The 17,692-nt window shown below is 37.5% G+C and overlaps 2 protein-coding genes across 8 annotated transcripts; one reads left to right on the plus strand and one right to left on the minus strand.

Annotated features, from left to right (window-relative positions):
- The first annotated feature begins 270 nt into the window (after window positions 1-270).
- lmx1al (LIM homeobox transcription factor 1, alpha-like) lies at window positions 271-16,162 on the plus strand. Of its 2 annotated transcripts, none has more exons than XM_042005781.1 (9): window positions 271-511; window positions 2,179-2,267; window positions 3,203-3,392; window positions 12,562-12,794; window positions 13,284-13,447; window positions 13,582-13,659; window positions 13,751-13,871; window positions 13,958-14,113; window positions 14,270-16,162. In XM_042005781.1, exons 1-9 carry the CDS (start codon window positions 468-470, stop codon window positions 14,422-14,424), a joined length of 1,230 nt encoding a protein of 409 aa, XP_041861715.1. In that variant the 5' UTR covers window positions 271-467; the 3' UTR covers window positions 14,425-16,162. The 2 variants fall into 2 exon arrangements, with proteins under 2 accessions (XP_041861715.1, XP_041861724.1); XM_042005790.1 differs by having other exon boundaries at window positions 465-536.
- LOC121653163 (coiled-coil-helix-coiled-coil-helix domain-containing protein 5) lies at window positions 16,019-17,526 on the minus strand. Of its 6 annotated transcripts, none has more exons than XM_042006464.1 (5): window positions 17,396-17,526; window positions 17,093-17,233; window positions 16,850-16,997; window positions 16,566-16,670; window positions 16,019-16,159 (listed from the first exon to the last, which is right to left on the minus strand). In XM_042006464.1, coding segments are annotated over exons 1-4 (369 nt in total). In that variant the 5' UTR covers window positions 17,398-17,526; the 3' UTR covers window positions 16,019-16,159; window positions 16,566-16,592. The 6 variants fall into 6 exon arrangements, 4 of the variants coding, with proteins under 4 accessions (XP_041862398.1, XP_041862391.1, XP_041862382.1 ...); XR_006012751.1 differs by having other exon boundaries at window positions 16,021-16,159; window positions 16,846-16,997; window positions 17,396-17,512; XR_006012750.1 differs by lacking the exon at window positions 16,019-16,159 and adding an exon at window positions 16,165-16,207 and having other exon boundaries at window positions 16,846-16,997; window positions 17,396-17,512.
- Window positions 17,527-17,692: the final 166 nt, after the last annotated feature.

The raw sequence follows: 17,692 nt of genomic DNA on the forward strand, positions 1-17,692 counted from the left end.
TTGCCGTTCTTATTTTAATATTTATACCTATATTCAAGAAGTTTAAGAATATGACATTATATTAAGGCTATAATGGAATCCTTTCTTGTGTGAAGGCAAAGCAGTGCAAGTCATTTCACCTTTCAGCTGCGCTCCTAAATCACCGTCTAACCTTGAACACAAATGCAAGAGATCCTCCCCATCTGAGTTATCAATAGGCTGCAATATCACTCATCTTCCCTCAGCATCTTCAGCACCTTCTCCCTCCCTCTTTCCTTGTCTGTCCATCTCCTCCCTCTGCCCCTTTCTACGCACAAAACAAGTCAGAGCGCACACTGCCGGAGAAAAGAGAAGACAATAGACCGTACTTTTGGTCATCATGGTATTTGGATTTTTACCATAAGCATCATGCACGCCGTACTATAAGGTGCAGGTGGACAATCTTTAATGTGTTCGTTAATACAAGCTGAAAGTTTCACCAGCTTTTAATGTTGCCAACCGAGATTTCAGGAGGAGTGTGTTTCACCTCAAGGTAGGACTCCGCAACTAAGGAACAGGTAGACGGTGAACGCAGCCGGTTGATATGCTAATGAACGTGTTGTTAGGATTGGTGTTTGTTATTTCCAGCCCCAGCAGCTGTTTAACCGTCATTTGGTGGTTTTATGGATGGCGTCGGGTAAAACTAGTAAATCAAAATGACCTTTCTTTCTTATAACAAATGTGGCCAACATGTCTTTTATATATGTAAAGGTAATGTTGAAAAGAAACTACTTATTTCTTTTTAAAATATATTTTAATTCAATATCAAACATGATCTATTTTACGGAGTGCATACTGCTTATTATGAGTAAGTGTCATTAATAGTAATTAATAGTTTTTCTGCGTGTTACTGCAACTGTTAAACCAAAACGTACGTAATGCACGTTAACTTAGCTGTTGGAAATTACCTGTCTGTCTTCCGGAATTTACAGTAAACCTGAAACTACATTTAAAATTAGATTTATTTTTTATTCGTTTTGATTAGAATATACATTTTTAACATACAGGCAATGTAAATGTCAAAAACATATGCGCCCTGACAATTTAGTTACTACTTATTGATACAAGTAGCCTCTTATCTGTCCTTTAAAAAAATATATTATCATGACGTCAGGTTGTTAGTAAACAGATTATTGGTTCATGACAGAAATATGTTCATTTATTTAACCCACTTAGGGGTAATGGAAAATCAGATCAGCTGTATTTACATAATTCGTTTAATTTGTTTACTTTGATTATATTACCAGTGGCCTTTTTCATGATCATTGTGCTGGCGCCTACAGTAAATGAAGGAAAATTCATTAGGCAACATTTATTGCAATAACATTAAAATAAAAGACTGAAATAGTATATATATATATATATATATATATATATATATATATATATATATATATATATATATATATAATTTTAAGTGTGCACAGATATTGCCAGATGAATCAAGAAACTAGATAGGCCATCTGAGTGTGCCTGCAGAACAATAACACAAATTTGTGGTCATTATTTTAATTCAGTTGTTTAATTTTCTAAGTTTTTATTTGTTTTTTTTTGTTTTTTTTTTAGTTGCTGCCAACATTTTTTAATGCTTTACAATCCTGTAATCTGTTTTTCTTTAACGAAACAGTTTAGCTATAAAAGATGTTAGTAATTTCATCGCGTTATTTTCTCTCTCTATCTTCTCTCTTTCTCTCCATATATATATATATATATATATATATATGTTTGTGTGTGTGTCTATGTTTATGTATGTAGGCATTAAAAAAGCCTCACAGCTATATTTCCTAATCTTATGATAGTCCAATCTGAAAATATATAAATGTCATATAGAGCTCTTAACAAAATATTACGCTATAGGTTTATCTTTGATATCAACGTGTAATCTTTTTTCTTTGTCAAATGATTTATTTATTTTTTAAACTTGTCATTGATGCTATATTTAACAACTTGAACCAAATCTAACGTGTGTTTTTCTATCTAACTTTTAGTCTCCATCGTGGTTATAAAATGTCGCACTGAAACAGAAAAATCCAGCTGGTTGATTTTCACAACCTGCCATCTGTGGCCTATTTTCTTTCGTGTATTTGTTTATGTTTACATCAGTGAACTGCTTTGGTTTTGCTTACATCTAAGGTTAAAAAATGCATTTTGTCTCTGAAGCGATCACACAGAGGGAAGGAGAGAAGGGATGAAAACAGAGGAGAACCAGCAGTCCTGTCTGCAGCAGCCTCCATCCTCCACGCCTTTTGGTAAGTGTTAGCTGACGATTTTGCTGCATGCAAAGAAAATATATAAGTTCCTAATAACTAGTCTACATATTTTATCAACATAAATATGAAGGTTTGTGTTTGATGCAGATTTTTTTTAAATTATAAAGACAAAAAGATTAAATTGACAATGACCATAATCTCATTCTGCGCCAAACTAACTTACGCAATTCAGTAGTGAAGGAATAATTTCTATAATATCATTTGGCCGTACATCGCTACGTTTTGATAAAGAACGAATGACTTTTAAAATTATGGGAAAAAAAAGAATATTGCTTATCTACAACTACCACAGCAAAGACATGATGCTAATATTTAAATGCAGCACTTGGAAAAAAAAAACTCCTAAAGATAAAACTTTTAAACAGCCTACCAGCAATTGTACTACACTATTACTTTAATCAGTCCATACTTTGAAGTCAGAAGAGGGTTTAAAAATATATTTTAAAGCCAAATATATAATAATAATAATAACAATAATAATAATAATAGAAACAAATGGGAAAAAAAGAAAAAAAATCCAACACTTTTTAAGTAAACTGATATCTTTTTAAGGTTACAAGCAGGACAAAGGGTTACTTTGGTGATAGAAATTAATTTTAATTATTGTTTTATAATTTAAAATGAGACTGTTGTGTCAAAATATAAGCCTAGTACAGCCATAAACTTGGTGACTTCTAATGTATCCTTTATACTTAATGGGACATCAGGTCATTGTTCTGTGCCAGATGACAGGATTATTCTTTCAATAAATTAGAGAAACATAAGCAATAGTTGGTGCACTGCTTCACTGGTAAACACGGTGCATGGAAGTTTCAGGAATCCTACGATGGAGAAACTGACTTGGCTATAGTGACCACAGGTGGCTTCGGCTTTCTCCCTGCCTCTATATCCACGGACTGATCTGCTCTCACCAGGTCCAGATTACAGAGGAGGGGGAGAGGTCTGTGCCGGCTGCGAATCTCCCATCGCCGATCGCTTCCTGCTGCGCGTGAACGAGCGTAGCTGGCACGAGACATGCGTCAAGTGTGCCGTGTGTTTGAGCGCGCTCACTGGGACCTGTTACTGCAGAGACCGCCTGTTGTACTGCAAGCACGACTATGAAAAGTAAGAACAAAACCAAAACTTGTCTGGAGAGTTATAGATATATTGTTTAAAATAATTTTTTACCTAGAAACAGTGCTTGTTATGGGGTTTGTTTGTTTGCTTGTTTGTTTGTTTTTTAACTCACTGGCGAACTCATCCTTCTCCATCCATTAGTGCTTGTGTGCTTGTGTGTAGATTAAACCATTAGTATAATGCCAAAACTAGAATGACCTTGTTGGCATTATACCCTGGTCAAAAGAACTGATCAAAAGCTAAATACAAATATATTTATCAATGTATCAAGATACATTGATAAATATTTTATGCTTTTCCAAACATAATATTCCATGTAACACAAATCACAACTGAAAGTGAAATTTGACAATACACTCGCTTTTGGCGCCTCTTCCAACTGACATCGATTACACTGATTAGTCACAATATTAATACCCTGACAGTTAAAGTAACACTCATCTTGCTCCATCTTGGAACTTGCATTGAGGTTACTTTAATATTTGCCACCCTAACAATTTTGCAGACCAACACTCCCCACATGGCAACAGCACATCCCTCCAGTAGCAGTCCATCCCCACAAGAGAACAAGAGAGTACTGGCCTGGTAGAAAAAGCTGAGGAAAGGTTCATATGACAAAGAGTTTTACATGGTGAGCCTGTAGCCAAGCTCCTTAGATACCAATCTGATTGGATCTGATGGAAAAAAATCTAATCCACAAAGACCACACCCCGCAGGGCCTAAATGGTCTATTACTACAATCCGGGTATAGCAGACGCTGCAGTACACCTCAGATGTCCACGCCCTGTTCAGAGCTGTTTTTGGCAGAATGAGGAGAACCTACACAAATTAGGCTGGCAGTCAAAATGTTATGACTGATTGGTGTATATTTCCTTTGCAATGGCAGTTTTATGGCTGATTCTTGTCTATTTGTTGGTTAAGACTGTCAGTGTAGGTAATTATTTGGAAGTTCAAAGCTCAGATTCTCGTTTGTGGATTTATAGGGTAATTAACATTGTGTTGATGTTCAAAATCTGAATTTGCAATAAATCTTAGACACAGCTTTTCCCTGTATTTTAGTTTTGTAATGTATGGACACACAAACACAATATACACCAGTATAAACAATGATACACAATTAATATTTGCTTGGTAAAATTAGAATATTCTGTTTGTTTTAAGATTCAGTTGTACATTTTTGTGGTTGAAACATGTTTTTCTTTTGGTGATTTGGTAAATGCTGCAGTCAGTGTGTATGGAGTCCTGGGACGGACAGCTAAAAGACAAGCCTGCAGCTTGTTATCATTGTTTTGAGAAGTGTCAGACGGCATCCAGCAGCACAGACTCTTCCACTGTACCTGACATCTGGAGGAGAGAGAGTGAGAAAGAAGATAAAAGCCCCATTGTGTGACGTTCATTTCCAAAAATGAGTGGGAAAAGTGAAGGCAAAAGCCATTCGACAAATGAAACACTGACTTCATTTTCAGTGATGGAATGAAAAAGCACATTTGCTTTCCATGCATAATGACTGTAATTACAAATACAACAGTCAGCACCTCATTCGCTGTAGTGTTGATCTAGTCTTCCATATATTGCATATGCCTTGCTGCTTTGTTGTGTGAGTTGGTGCCAGACTTGGCACACAGCAATGCTTGTGACCTTCAGTGGATCAGCAACAATGTCTCCTTGTTTTCCTTGCAGTATGTCCATCAGCGCCTTATACTTCACACTCCCTAGTCTAATGCAGGTGTGTGCACTTAACCAGATAAGCTAGTCCAAGAATTTATAAAAGCATAAGAATTTTAGGAGAATTCATAGGATCATAAGCACATAATCATTTTTCTTTCAGCCTTTTAATTGACGTACACTTTCATTATAGCTTCATCTGCTACAAAAAAAGCAAAGGCAAACCACTTACCTGATGTCTGAACACACTCATGGGCTATGCTGTTAGGAGTTACAGTAAGTGAAATAACTGGAGTATGTACGCAGGAAATACACTCATGCTAGCATCTTGCAGGTTTTTCAGCACAGAGATATTTTGCGCCTACAGAGATTTTTTAAATCAGTATTTCTGCCTTGTCCAAATCTCTCTTTAAAAAAGAATTTGCTTTGATTACATCACCCTGCACAAAGACATTCAGCCCTCTCCTCCTTTACTCCCTCACATCATAAGCTAAAGGCTTTTTATCCTGATCATCTGTTTCTATATGCTTAATTTCTTTTTGTAATAGAATTAAATTCATAAATTGTTTGGAGGAGAGTAGGACTGGGTGGATTTGGTTTATATTAAAAATAAGGTATTTGGTTTGGGTGAACAATTAAACAAATGTAGAAACCAATTCAAATGGGAAAAACCAATCTAATTTTGAAATACCCTCCAACTCTTCTCGATTCATCTGGACTAAACTGCCTGTGAGGCAAAAGTTAATTTAGCATTTTCATGTTTAATATTTTTGAAGCATTAATTTCTTCAACAAGTCCGACTGTTATAACACAATGTAGAGGTTGTGGGCTGCAATCAAGCTTATTCCCTGAAGCTTCAGATAATAAGTAATCGCCTTATTGCTACTCATGAAAAAAAAAAAAAGTAAAAACAATGAAAAATTAATGAAGACATGCCTTTTCAGTATTGCTAGTTGCAAGTTTAGTTGGCTTAAATCTGTTATGGAAATGAAGGGATTAAAGCTAAATAAACTCAAGTGAATCTTGTGGATTTTTACTGTGGATTTATTTTTTATCGTCAAACCCCAAAGAATTTCTTTGGAACTTTATCCTGTCATGTACCAGATGCTCAGCATGAGGTGTTCTCAGACTTTCCCACATACAAATTGCCTTAAGGATTCTGCACAGATGCAATGCAAATTTACTGAAAAAATGGGCACACTTAATGCATCACAGCCACAAAATAGGCATATTAATGACCAACGATTTATGCTATGTCTAAATGAGAATAGGAGAGTTTAAGGATTTTATTTATTTATTTATTTATTTGACAAAACCATCAAAAACAATCATTTTCAACTATAATTAATTTTGTTTTTAACTACAATGGATATGTTTCAGTATTATTATAATCAAACTATAATAATTGTAACACCTCATCAGCTCAGCTGTTAAATATTCATTCAAGACTGTGCACCCTCAGTACCCGGCATTTTTTCTGGCTCACTGTTATGGTTTCATGCTAAACTGATAAATCTAGGACCAGTGTTCCCTGCTTAATTAAACTGAGCCTAAAGAGACAAGAGGATATAGTCTGGCTGTGTGGAACCTAAAACTCTCTTGTAGGCCTATAAAGGCAGCTAAAAAACGGGTCACTGGGGTTGATATTCACTAAACCTTGCATTTTATACCTCATGCTGTGGGGTGGAGGGCACCCAGACAACAACTAAGTTTACAAACCCTCTCACTGAAGAAAGAAAAGGGGAGACACTACCAGTTGCAGAATAAGCCTTTTGAGTTACACAGTGTGCAAGTCATACACTTATGGTCTAAAAGGAGTATCATCTCAGTGTGCAATGTGTGAATGTCTGAGTTTGAGGATAGAAAATCTATTTTCTACCACTTCTCCCTTCTATATCTTTACCCCACAAACCATTTCTCTCCCTGTCTCTCTATCCTTTACCTCATTCGTCACTGTCTGTTTTGTAATAATATTTCTCTATACGAAACCTCATTTCCTTCTTGTTGAGATTGATAGCAGTGATGACACCACACAGTTTATCTCCCCATTTATTCCTTGTTTTCTCTTAATCGCCCAACCACCCGCATGCTAGTCAGTGGCTCTTTGTGTCTCAGAAAGGAGAATGGGAGGAGGTGGTGGGAAGGCTGATTGGGTGCAGTGCTAATTGTCGAGCTCTCTGGCTGTCCCGAGATGACAGATCTGACACCATGCTGCTGGGAAATGCTATTACAGAGAATTATGCAATGATATATCACATGAATCACAAAGCCTTATTCCTATTAGCTTGCACCTTAACTCTTGTCCATTAATCACATGCTTTTTAATGAATTACTGTTAATAAAACTACGTTTCAAAACACGTCAGTGCAATTACAAAAACCCAGTTGTTCTTCATGCCTTGTAATCCTTGACCACGAAAATCATTTCAAAAATGTATTTGTAAGAAAAAATTGTGGACAATGGCAACAAAAATGCACAAATTAATGTAAAAAGTTTTTTTTTTCTATTAGTTCAGTGTGCTTATAGTTCAGTCATGGGTGCTTTTGACAGGTCAGGATTGCCGTATTTATATAAATCACCGTCAAAGTATTTTAAAAACAATATTACATGCACATATTTAAACATTCAAGCATATACTCAAGAGGCATACTTAACTACAACGGCAACTAAAGAGACAATGATTTGAGATGCCTCAGTTGAAAGAAAGTGGGGGCGGTGGAGTTTTCTTTGTTTTTGAAGGTATGCTGTTGAAAAACATAAGACTAGATTATATGAGTGGAGGAACATAAGGGAGAGTTTTTAGTTATGGAGAGTGGGTTTAAAATGGGATAAAGAAGGTAAAGACGATGTGTCTTAGAGATTTAGGGGGGGAACAGCCAAACAGAGGGGCTGATTTTTATCTGGGTATATCTATGTGTGTGTGTTGGGGGAGTTGAAATTGCCACTGATTTTGCATAATGTGTGATGAGACCCCATCATATTTCCTCCCCCACAACAATTTTATAACAGACAGCTAATAAATGTTTCATGGCAGAACAAGCTGCTCGCCTCGGCTTTATTAAATCTGAGATAATAAAAGCAGAAAGAGAGAGGAAGAAAAAAAGAGTGAGAATAGGGGGTCGCACCGGAGAGAGAGAGAGAGAGAGGGAGATAGGGAGATCAGCGTAGACTTTTCTCAAACCAACTGACTGTATCTCCTGTTTCTGAGGCAACGGGCCCTGCTGTCCCTCCTCCACCCCCTCCCCGCTGCTTCCCGCTCCGCCAGAGTCAGACAGGAAATGAGAAACGGGCAGACAGGATATTGCGTTCTGGTGGCCTGGGGATTAACTGTTTTATCTAAACTAACACACACCCACTCACTCACACTCATGAACACACATCTATATCCTGACACATAGCATTCATTCTTGGTACCATCAGGTGTAGTTCACACACACACACACACCCAACCAGAGACGTGTATCATGCAGACCTTAGACATCATGCAGGTTTTTTTGGTTGCCAGTTTACACAGGAAAGACATGAATCTTTCAAGCATCAGTTGCTGTCCTGTAGAGCTATTACCAGTTATTATTACTAGTCTTAAAAAACTTACAAAAAGAGTTCAAACATGTGACTGTATAACTGTGAGATGGTGTCCTTTCAGAATCCATTCAAAAATGAAGGAATTCTGTTTCACAGACAGCAGACAGCAACTTAAAGAAAGTTGTGCAAACTCATTAAGCTAGAAGACTCTCAGTGTCATGGGTTAACGTGGTACACACATGACAGCGTTGTCTGCTTCATTGATGTTTGTACCCAGGCACCTTATCTGGGTAACTATGTTTCCACTAACTGTGCATGTACATATTTGTGTGTATGAGTGCTTGAGCTTATATATATTAGAGTGTGTGTGCTTGCATGGTTGTACTATATAGACACACACACACACACACACACACACACACATATATATATATATATATATATATATATACATATATTAGAGTGTGTGTGCTTGCATGGTTGTACTATATAGACACACACACACACACACACACACACACACACACACACACACACACAGAGAGAGACACGCAATGTGTGTGTAGGTGTGTGTATGTGTACGTGCTTGTGCATGCGTGCATGTATTTCTGTGTGAGTGAGTGGTGGCAGGGTAGCAAGTATCGTGGGGAATGCTGGGAGATTTTAATAACACAGAAGCAGTGCAGGGAGATTTAATAAAAGGAGATGATGTGATTACTGAACCCTGGCTCTGAGCCATTTTGCTTCACAGAGCAATATCCGCCAAAAGTGTGCACACACATTTACACACACACACTCACAAACACTCATACGTTTCTAAGAAATACTAAAAAGAATACAACTTTAAAGTAAGATTGATGCATGTCATTTGCTTTATTTATTTATTTTTTTATTTTTGCATCTGTCTCCCAAAACCCTGATTGTACCTTAATTTTTAGGGAGCACCATTTGTATGACATTTGTTGCGGCCAAAAGTCTGTTGAAATCAAAAATAGGACATCAATACACCAATGTCTCACATGCTGAGAGTAAGAAATATATTCAGAAACAACTGTCCAGGTGTCAGACTGAATGACAGGGGTGAATGTTGGATGAGCCACAGTTTCAAGGTAACTAGGTTCTTCTGGGCTCATTTGCAACAGACCCAAACCTTATCAAATCGAACAAACTCTATAACTCAGAGTTAACCTAAGTGAACCTGTACCAGTATAAATATTCATTTTGACCAGAAAGGGATGCACAACATTGTAACTGCTCTGAGATGCATACATATTTATGGAATGATTGTATTCTAGTTCAGACAATGTCAAACTTGTCAGGGCTCATAGGCAAAACAATGCCACATGACACAGCTTAGAGAGATGGCAGAGATTCTGTATTTGTATGCTTGGGCTCTACAATAATGCAAAAAGGAAATACACGATTATACCAAAACAATACAATGCAGCACCTCTCTCTCCCTCTCTAAATGTGATCTCTTAATCAATGGGTTTGTATTTAGTCATACCCTCTAACCTCTCCAAAATCCATAGCACTGATTATGAAACTGTTTGCTGCCAGCCTCCATTGGCTTTTGTACATCACGTAATCTCAAAGTTGATCTGCGCTTTGTAGTTGTGTCATAATATACCAGGAAAAATCTAATTAAAAGAAACTAAATGTAAATGTATTATTTTCTAATGCAGAGGTGGTTATTAATGTACCTCAACTAAGTTTTATTATCACTTTCTTTAATGGTAAAATGAAAAATTCTGACATATACAAACAAAAACAAGAACTCGTGAATAAAATATTTGTATTGTCATCATTGCTTTGAATCTCTACATAAAGAGTTTTACAGCAAACTGCTAAATGTTTTAAACAAGCAAATAATCATAAATTAAATAAATTAAAATAAAATAATCAGGATTTAGGCAATGGCCATTAATGGATTATTTAACTATTTTTTTTTTAAGCTAAATTTAGGCCATCTTAAATGCATAGTTGTCCTCTATCCATCATGTTCATAGTGACTTTTTGGAAGCTGCACGCTGGTCAGGACCATGTGTGAATGATACTTCTATTAGAGGGATTAGACTGATCTACTTACAGACCCCCCTCTGTGGCAGTTGCCCCAAGTTGCCTTCATTTGCCATGTCGAGTAAATTCCTACCGTGCTGTGTACACCCCGATTAGGGAGTGTGGGACTTAACCACCAACATTATCAGTCTTATGTCAAGCAGCCCTGACGATTCTGTTCTGTTGAGTAATTTTCGCAGTGAAAGGAGGTGTTTAGGAAGCTGAAGGGTGTATTCAGATGGAGAGTAAAGCGGCTCAGACCAGGGTGGTTGATTGTTCTCTTTTGTTGTACACACATATTATGACAGACATGTTGGCTCCTTTACAGTGTAGACATCTTTTTATTATAATGCCTCTGTAAGAAAGGAGGTTGAGAAACATTTAGTTAAACACAATACCCTGTTGCAATAGATCTGTGTAGTGTTGCTTATAGAAGTACTAATGCTTACTTTCTGATATTAAGTTAGCGACACTGTCATTTGGGGAATTTGGAGAGCGTTTGGCAGATGGATTGAGAAAGATTAGCTGTAGCAGCTGCGTTTGGGACAGAATCACAGATTAGGAGCTCTAATGTGCAGACCTGGCTCCTTTACACTCCAGATTTGGGCAGCAACACCTTCCTATCACTCAGTCAGGGAGCGTCAACACTTCGGCCTTCATCCCCTCCTCCCCTCTGAAACCTCCCCTTTCATTCTCCCTCCCTTTTTTCCTTTTTTTTTTGTCAAGGTTTTTATGTTGTTGTGGTGCTATGTCTGTATCTATGTGCCGTTATCTATTCTATACTTATGCCCTGACCGTCTAGTAACTCTTTTTGAGTTGAATAATCTATGATCCAGTGAATCAAAAGAATTTTCTGACTGCAGGTGTTTTACACATCCAATGTGATCATTAATAATGGTATGATGTATATAAGTTAAAGCCTGTATCAAACTAGGTAATGCTCAACGGGCTAATGCGCAAATGTTTGTGGATCTTTGTGCATGTGCATGTATGTGTGTGTGAGTACCAATGTGTGTGTGTGTGTTTTGTGTGCATAAGTGAGAGGATAGAGATTAACCCCATGCTATCCCCAATCCCTGGTTATGAGTTTACAGCGTCTGTCTGGCCATCTCACTGTTTAAACAACAATCTAATTAATCCTGTCTTTATTAGTTTCAGTGAACTGGGGAGGCAGGCTGGGAGGGCATGAGGGAAAACTGGGAATGCTGGCAGTAAGAAAAAAAAAAAAAAACCTAAGGGAGGGGGAGGAAACCAAGTGCAAGAACAGAGCAAGGATTTAAGAGGAATTTAAAGGCAGAGACTTAGGCCCTTTGAATAGAAAAAGGGATGTGAAGCGATTGTGAGGCAGTAGAGAAATTGAAGGGTTATAACATCACACAGTATGAGAAATAGTGGGACAAAAGGAAGAAAATATTAATAGGGAGAAGCAATGGACCTTAAAAGACTGTTTTAAGCCTTATTCATAGAGTTCAACAAGTGCTTTAAGGTTGAGGGTGGTATACGAATAGGCAGGAGTTTTATAGTTCTCAATATTTAGGGATATATCAAGGCTATACAACAGACAGCTCTCGTATCGTAGGCTAACTACTGCCATCTACTGTCATAAGAGAGAAAAGAAAACAAGAAATGGGGATGACTGTAACTCATCTTAACAGATGTTCACCTTGTTGCACTGTGAATTGGGTAATGTTTATGCAGCCTTTAATTAAGAGACTATGCTAATCTCCAGAATAATTAGAGCTGAGGGTACATGTGTCAGAGTATTTTGTTTATACGTCCACCTTTTATTACCTTAGCATTTCATTCTGTTTTTCTAGACAGCCACTAGTTATCCTCCACATGTTTTATGGTTAACATAAATAAATCTAAACATATAAGCTCATATGTTTTTGTTTCTGTATACTTCCAGGCTCTTTGTGAGAAAGTGTAGTGCCTGCCTGCAGGTCATTGGGCGTTCTGAACTGATAATGCGAGTGCTAGGCCAGGTGTACCACCTGGGCTGCTTCAGCTGCTGTGAGTGTGAACGCCGGCTGCAGAGAGGTGATGAGTTTGTGTTGAAAGAAGGCCAGCTGCTCTGCCGCATGGATTATGAAAAGGAGAGGGAAATGCTGGCTGCTATTAGTCCCACACCAACTGAATCAGGTACAGTGAATTTGATACAAAAGTGCTTAACGTGTGTTTTTTTTTTTTTTTTTTTTCACATCCATCTTTTTTCACCGAACTGTCAATCTCAGTCACTTTCCTACAGATCAATTAGAATCACTTTAGGAAAACAGGAGCTTTCTGCTTGGCAGAACTGCATCATAGTGGCAAAAATCTTCAAAAGGATGCAGCAGCAAAGTGTGTGAAAGTAAAATTACCTCACTGTTTAAATTATTTTCACAAATTCAACCTTGACATTCAGGTAGCCTGAAGATTTCTAAAGACTGTCTTCAGAGGTGCTCAGCAGCTTTTACATCAGAACCTGTTAATTATTTACAGTATGTGAAGTTGATCCCGAATCTCCAGTGAGCTGCAACAGCTTGGAACTAAACACCCTCAACAGAGTTTATTTTTTTCAGTTGTTCACTATAGATCAGAGCCCACAGGTGACTGATCTGATAATGTTGCCTGTTTTTTTTTTTTACTCAGTCAAAAGTGAGGATGAAGATGGTGGAGGAGGCTCAAGTGGTGGAAAAGGTGGTGACGAAGGCAAGGAGCACAAGCGTTCAAAACGACCACGCACCATCTTGACCACGCAACAGCGGCGAGCTTTTAAGGCCTCCTTTGAAGTGTCAGCTAAGCCATGCAGGAAGGTGGGTGGACCAGCTTCTTATCAGTAAAAATACATCCCACAAAATACCTTAAAACTCTGTTTTGGTGTCTGGCTCTCAGTTTCTAAAACAGTAAATCAAGTTTGTATTTAAAAAAAAAAAAAAAAAACTAACAGGTGAGGGAGACGCTGGCTGCTGAGACTGGACTGACAGTTCGTGTTGTGCAGGTCTGGTTTCAAAACCAGAGAGCCAAGGTTAGACTTTAATTTTTTCTTAAAAACAAGCTATCTCATGTGTATGAGCAAACAGAGAAAATTCCTAAAGTGTGTGATTTTTGTGACATAGATGAAAAAGATTGCTCGCCGACAGCAGCAACAGCAGCAGCAGCAGCAAGAACAAGAGCAACTAGGAGGGACGAGAAGAGGATCGAGCAGAGGGGGCCGCCAAAGTAATGATGACAGTGAAGGTAAGAAAGAAACAAACAAAAGGAGAAAAAAAGTAAAAAAAAGGTTATTTTAAGCTAGTGGTTAAAATGGGTTTTTACCTTCACAGATGGATCTAGTACCCATGGCATGGATGGGATGCTGGGATATCCATCACTGCCACGTCAACAGTTACTTGCTCTGGACCCCAACATCTATGGTGGAGAGCCATTTCGACACGGGCTTACCCCACCTCAGCTGAACAGTGAGCAACTCCATTCCTATGGTAAGGCAGCAGGTTGAACTACCAGTTTGAATGAAGTTGTCTCTCTTAGAAATAAAAACTTTTTTAAAATGATTAACCCACCATTACAATGTAATGTTCGTTTCCATTTTATGTCCTTGGTGATACCTAAACACATTTTTTAAATTTAAATTGCAGATTCAGAGACAGTCTTCCACGATTTGGACAGTGATGGAAGCCTTGGTCACCTTGGTGATTGTCTCTTAGCAACAGGGGAAGGTCTCCTGACAGGACGAGTGGGAAACCCTATTGACCGTCTCTACTCCATGCAAAACTCCTACTTCACCTCCTGACCTTTATAAACGGTCACACTTTTCCCTCCTGTTCCACCTTTCACCTCAGAGATGCAGCTAATGGAATCTGTCCATCACCACACCTGTGGGACCGTCCTCCGTTAAACAGGCTAGACCCAATCACTTCTGAGCTATTATCACAAGCTAACATCATTGTAAGTCAGACATAGTCATATTTAGCACAATATTCTCACATTGTTCTGTCATAAGAATCACATGCTGGAAGTAAATGTCCAAAATGATGGACCTCAACTTCTTCTGTTGTATTTATGTCATATTCAGTTGATATGTTTCATGGCACTTTCCATCTGAAGAAAAAAATGATGACACATATACCTATCAATATGTATATCTTGAATTACAAATAAGTGATAGGGAAAGAGAATTCGTCAATCAATTTAGGAGGCTTGGCAAGTTTTTCTGTGCAGGTGAAGGTCTAAATTATATTAGTATAATACATAACTTCCTCTGTTTTGCCAGGACTTGTTTTACTTATTGGGTATGAATGATTGCAGTATAAACAATACTGTATGTGGACCATTTTGCTCTCAGGATAGTGTGTGTGTTTATGTACCCTGAGTCTCAGCTCAGGATATTGTGGTGGATAGGATGACAGTTTAACCGTATCTTTGACTTCAAGAAAGTTTGCAAAGCAGAGGAATCTCTCCATGTACACTTATTTCAAAATACATCATTAGTTTTTGATAATGCATGACAGCTATAATGTGGACCAAAAATGTTTTTTTTAAGCATTTAGTATATAGACGACAGCACAGGGTCATTTTAAGAGCCTTATGTGGAAACAGGGTTGTATAAATGATAATTGCTTTAGCTTTCCCTTTTTGTTTTATAATGTAATCAGTAACAAACAGTGCAGCAAATTACAACCAAAAGATCTACAAGGCCCAAAATTTAGGAAACGAGGTACATCATTATGTACTCCAAATGTAAATGTTAGTATGACTGTGCTACAATTAATTGTTGTAATCACTTTCTGTAATAATTTTCTTCTCAGAAAAAAAAAATCATATTAGATACTGTGGGTAGATATTTTGTACCTTCTGTGATAATCAGTAAATATTTAAACTCTAGCATGATATTATTATACCACAAAGTAGGTCTAAGGAACTAGCCTCCAAATCTAAGCTGGACTGTAAATGTTTCTGAAAGCATCTGAGTAGACTCATGTGGTGCAAGATGAAATAGGATTAGGGTAATACTTGTTTTATTTAGATGCTAGTGATTGGCTAAAACCTGTGATATTCTTTTATGACATTCTGACTCTACTGAATCATGATGTTTTTAAAGTGATATTATTGTGAATGTAACTTATTTGTGCAGTATTAGATGAGTTCTTTTAACTTTTTTGTTCAGTGACTGCAAGGTGGTGTGTATTGAATGTAATGTCGCTGTATCTTCAATACAATCTGCGGCTTTATCTTTGAAGGACTATTGTCTTATTTTTCAAATACAATAAAATGATACTTTGACTCATATGGCATTAATTACTGATACACATACAAATTAAAGGACTCTGTTTCACCTTATTTATGCCCCAAAAAGCTTTAATAACTGAACCAGGAAAAGTCTGTTCTGCTCAGTGGTCACAGTGTTCATAACTCAAACATCCTCCCTCAGTTTCTCTCAGTAGTTCTGCTGATTAGAGGTGGACAGTCACCTCCTTCTCCCTTTCTTCCCAGACTCCCTATTTCTCAGTCATTGTAGTCAAAAGAGCCTGTGTGGGAGTACACATTCCAGTTTAATATTTGATGATGACTCAGGCCTGGAGAAGGCAATGGTAGAAAGGGCAGACATAATCAACAAAAAACAACAAACAGTTAACCTCTCTCTTCAATGAACAGATCAGTACAAAAAAGGTCTTGCATACAGTAAAGTATAATGTAAATGCTATATAAGATCATATAAAACACCTTTATTAAACCCTTCAGTGAGGAAATTTCAGAGCAAACAGCAGCAAAATGTACAACAAAGAGTATCTATATTTGAAAGACTTTGATAAGTAAAATAATGATACTTTTCTACTCAATTTCTGTAAATTATGGTGCTGCAATATTGCTAGTTTTATTGTTACAAAGAGTCACAGTGAAAAGAACAGGTATTCTTACAGTCACTGTACATACATGAAAAAGTTTTGGACACATCTCAAATCAATCCATCCATGCTGCTGAACACACGTGTGATCTCACAGGTTGAATCCTATGATGACTGAGGTAGCTTATCCGTTGCTGGGGAAAGAAGGGAATGTTTATGTTGACTAGTAAAAAAAGAATCTTTATTTATTTTTTAAGAACTAGAATTTGATTCATTCTGCTAACACAGTAATTGTCTTTCATAATTAGTTTTAACAATTAGACACTTAATATGTCCAGTGCAAGAATGCATAAGTCAATATCGACTTACTCACGCCACTGAGGTTCACTGTTTCTGCACAGCTCAGAAAGTGGGCGACATGTGCTGTGCAGGAGGTAGGACTCTCTTGATTTTCTCTTAGGCATTGCTCAAATTTCACAAACTCTTTGGAACAGTCCTGTCGGATCTTCTGGATCACTGGACTTCATGCGTTTAGGAGTTAAGCAGAAATCTGCGTTAAAAATGTGCCACCCTGAATTACATTGCTCAGATAGAGGGAAGAGACAAGCTGTCTTACTGAGATGATGTACATTGTGAAACCTTCATCTTTAGATCGTGACACTTTTGCTGCCATGTCGACGGGTTGGAGGACACGCATGATCCATATGATTCCAGTTCTTTTTGGCAGTACCTAGCCGATATTTCCATAGCAGATTGCCTGAAAAGTGACATATATACACAATGTATTACACACGGGCCCAATAAACCAGCCATCTCTCATCAACCTGAATATATATATATATATATATTCTATGAAGCTCTTCAACGTAACAAATAGCAATAAAGTATTATTGATATTATCCATAACCGCAGTCCTTACATTTTGCTGTTTGATGCTGTATCGAATAAACGAATTAGTCTCAGAGGTTATACCACCACCACTTTAGCATGTGGAACCATGTTTGAGTGTGAAGCAGTGACAACATCCCCACTCTTACCTGATTGGAAAGGAAAGCACCCTTGTGATGAGTTTCTTTAACCTTATTGGTTCAGATGCGCATCAGTCACATATTTTGGGCCGACCCCTATTTCAACGATGTATTTCTTAAAGGTGTAGTTACTTATTTGGCCAGCACTAAATTCTGGTTATTGTTTGCCAAATGAAACAGATCATTCT

Source organism: Melanotaenia boesemani, chromosome 2 (assembly GCF_017639745.1).
Source record: "Melanotaenia boesemani isolate fMelBoe1 chromosome 2, fMelBoe1.pri, whole genome shotgun sequence".
NCBI lineage: Eukaryota > Metazoa > Chordata > Actinopteri > Atheriniformes > Melanotaeniidae > Melanotaenia > Melanotaenia boesemani.

What these genes read in the sequence shown, in the direction of transcription:
- lmx1al (XM_042005781.1), top strand. Translation starts at nt 468, where the DNA reads ATGTTGCCAACCGAGATTTCAGGAGGAGTGTGTTTCACCTCAAG. An exon ending in TTCAAAACCAGAGAGCCAAG is followed by an intron (nt 13,660 to 13,750) that starts GTTAGACTTTAA and finishes TTTGTGACATAG; the next exon opens with ATGAAAAAGATTGCTCGCCG. An exon ending in AAGTAATGATGACAGTGAAG is followed by an intron (nt 13,872 to 13,957) that starts GTAAGAAAGAAA and finishes TTACCTTCACAG; the next exon opens with ATGGATCTAGTACCCATGGC.
- LOC121653163 (XM_042006464.1), bottom strand. An exon ending in TCACAATGTACATCATCTCA is followed by an intron (nt 16,998 to 17,092) that starts GTAAGACAGCTT and finishes AAACGCATGAAG; the next exon opens with TCCAGTGATCCAGAAGATCC. An exon ending in AAACAGTGAACCTCAGTGGC is followed by an intron (nt 16,671 to 16,849) that starts GTGAGTAAGTCG and finishes TTCTTTCCCCAG; the next exon opens with CAACGGATAAGCTACCTCAG.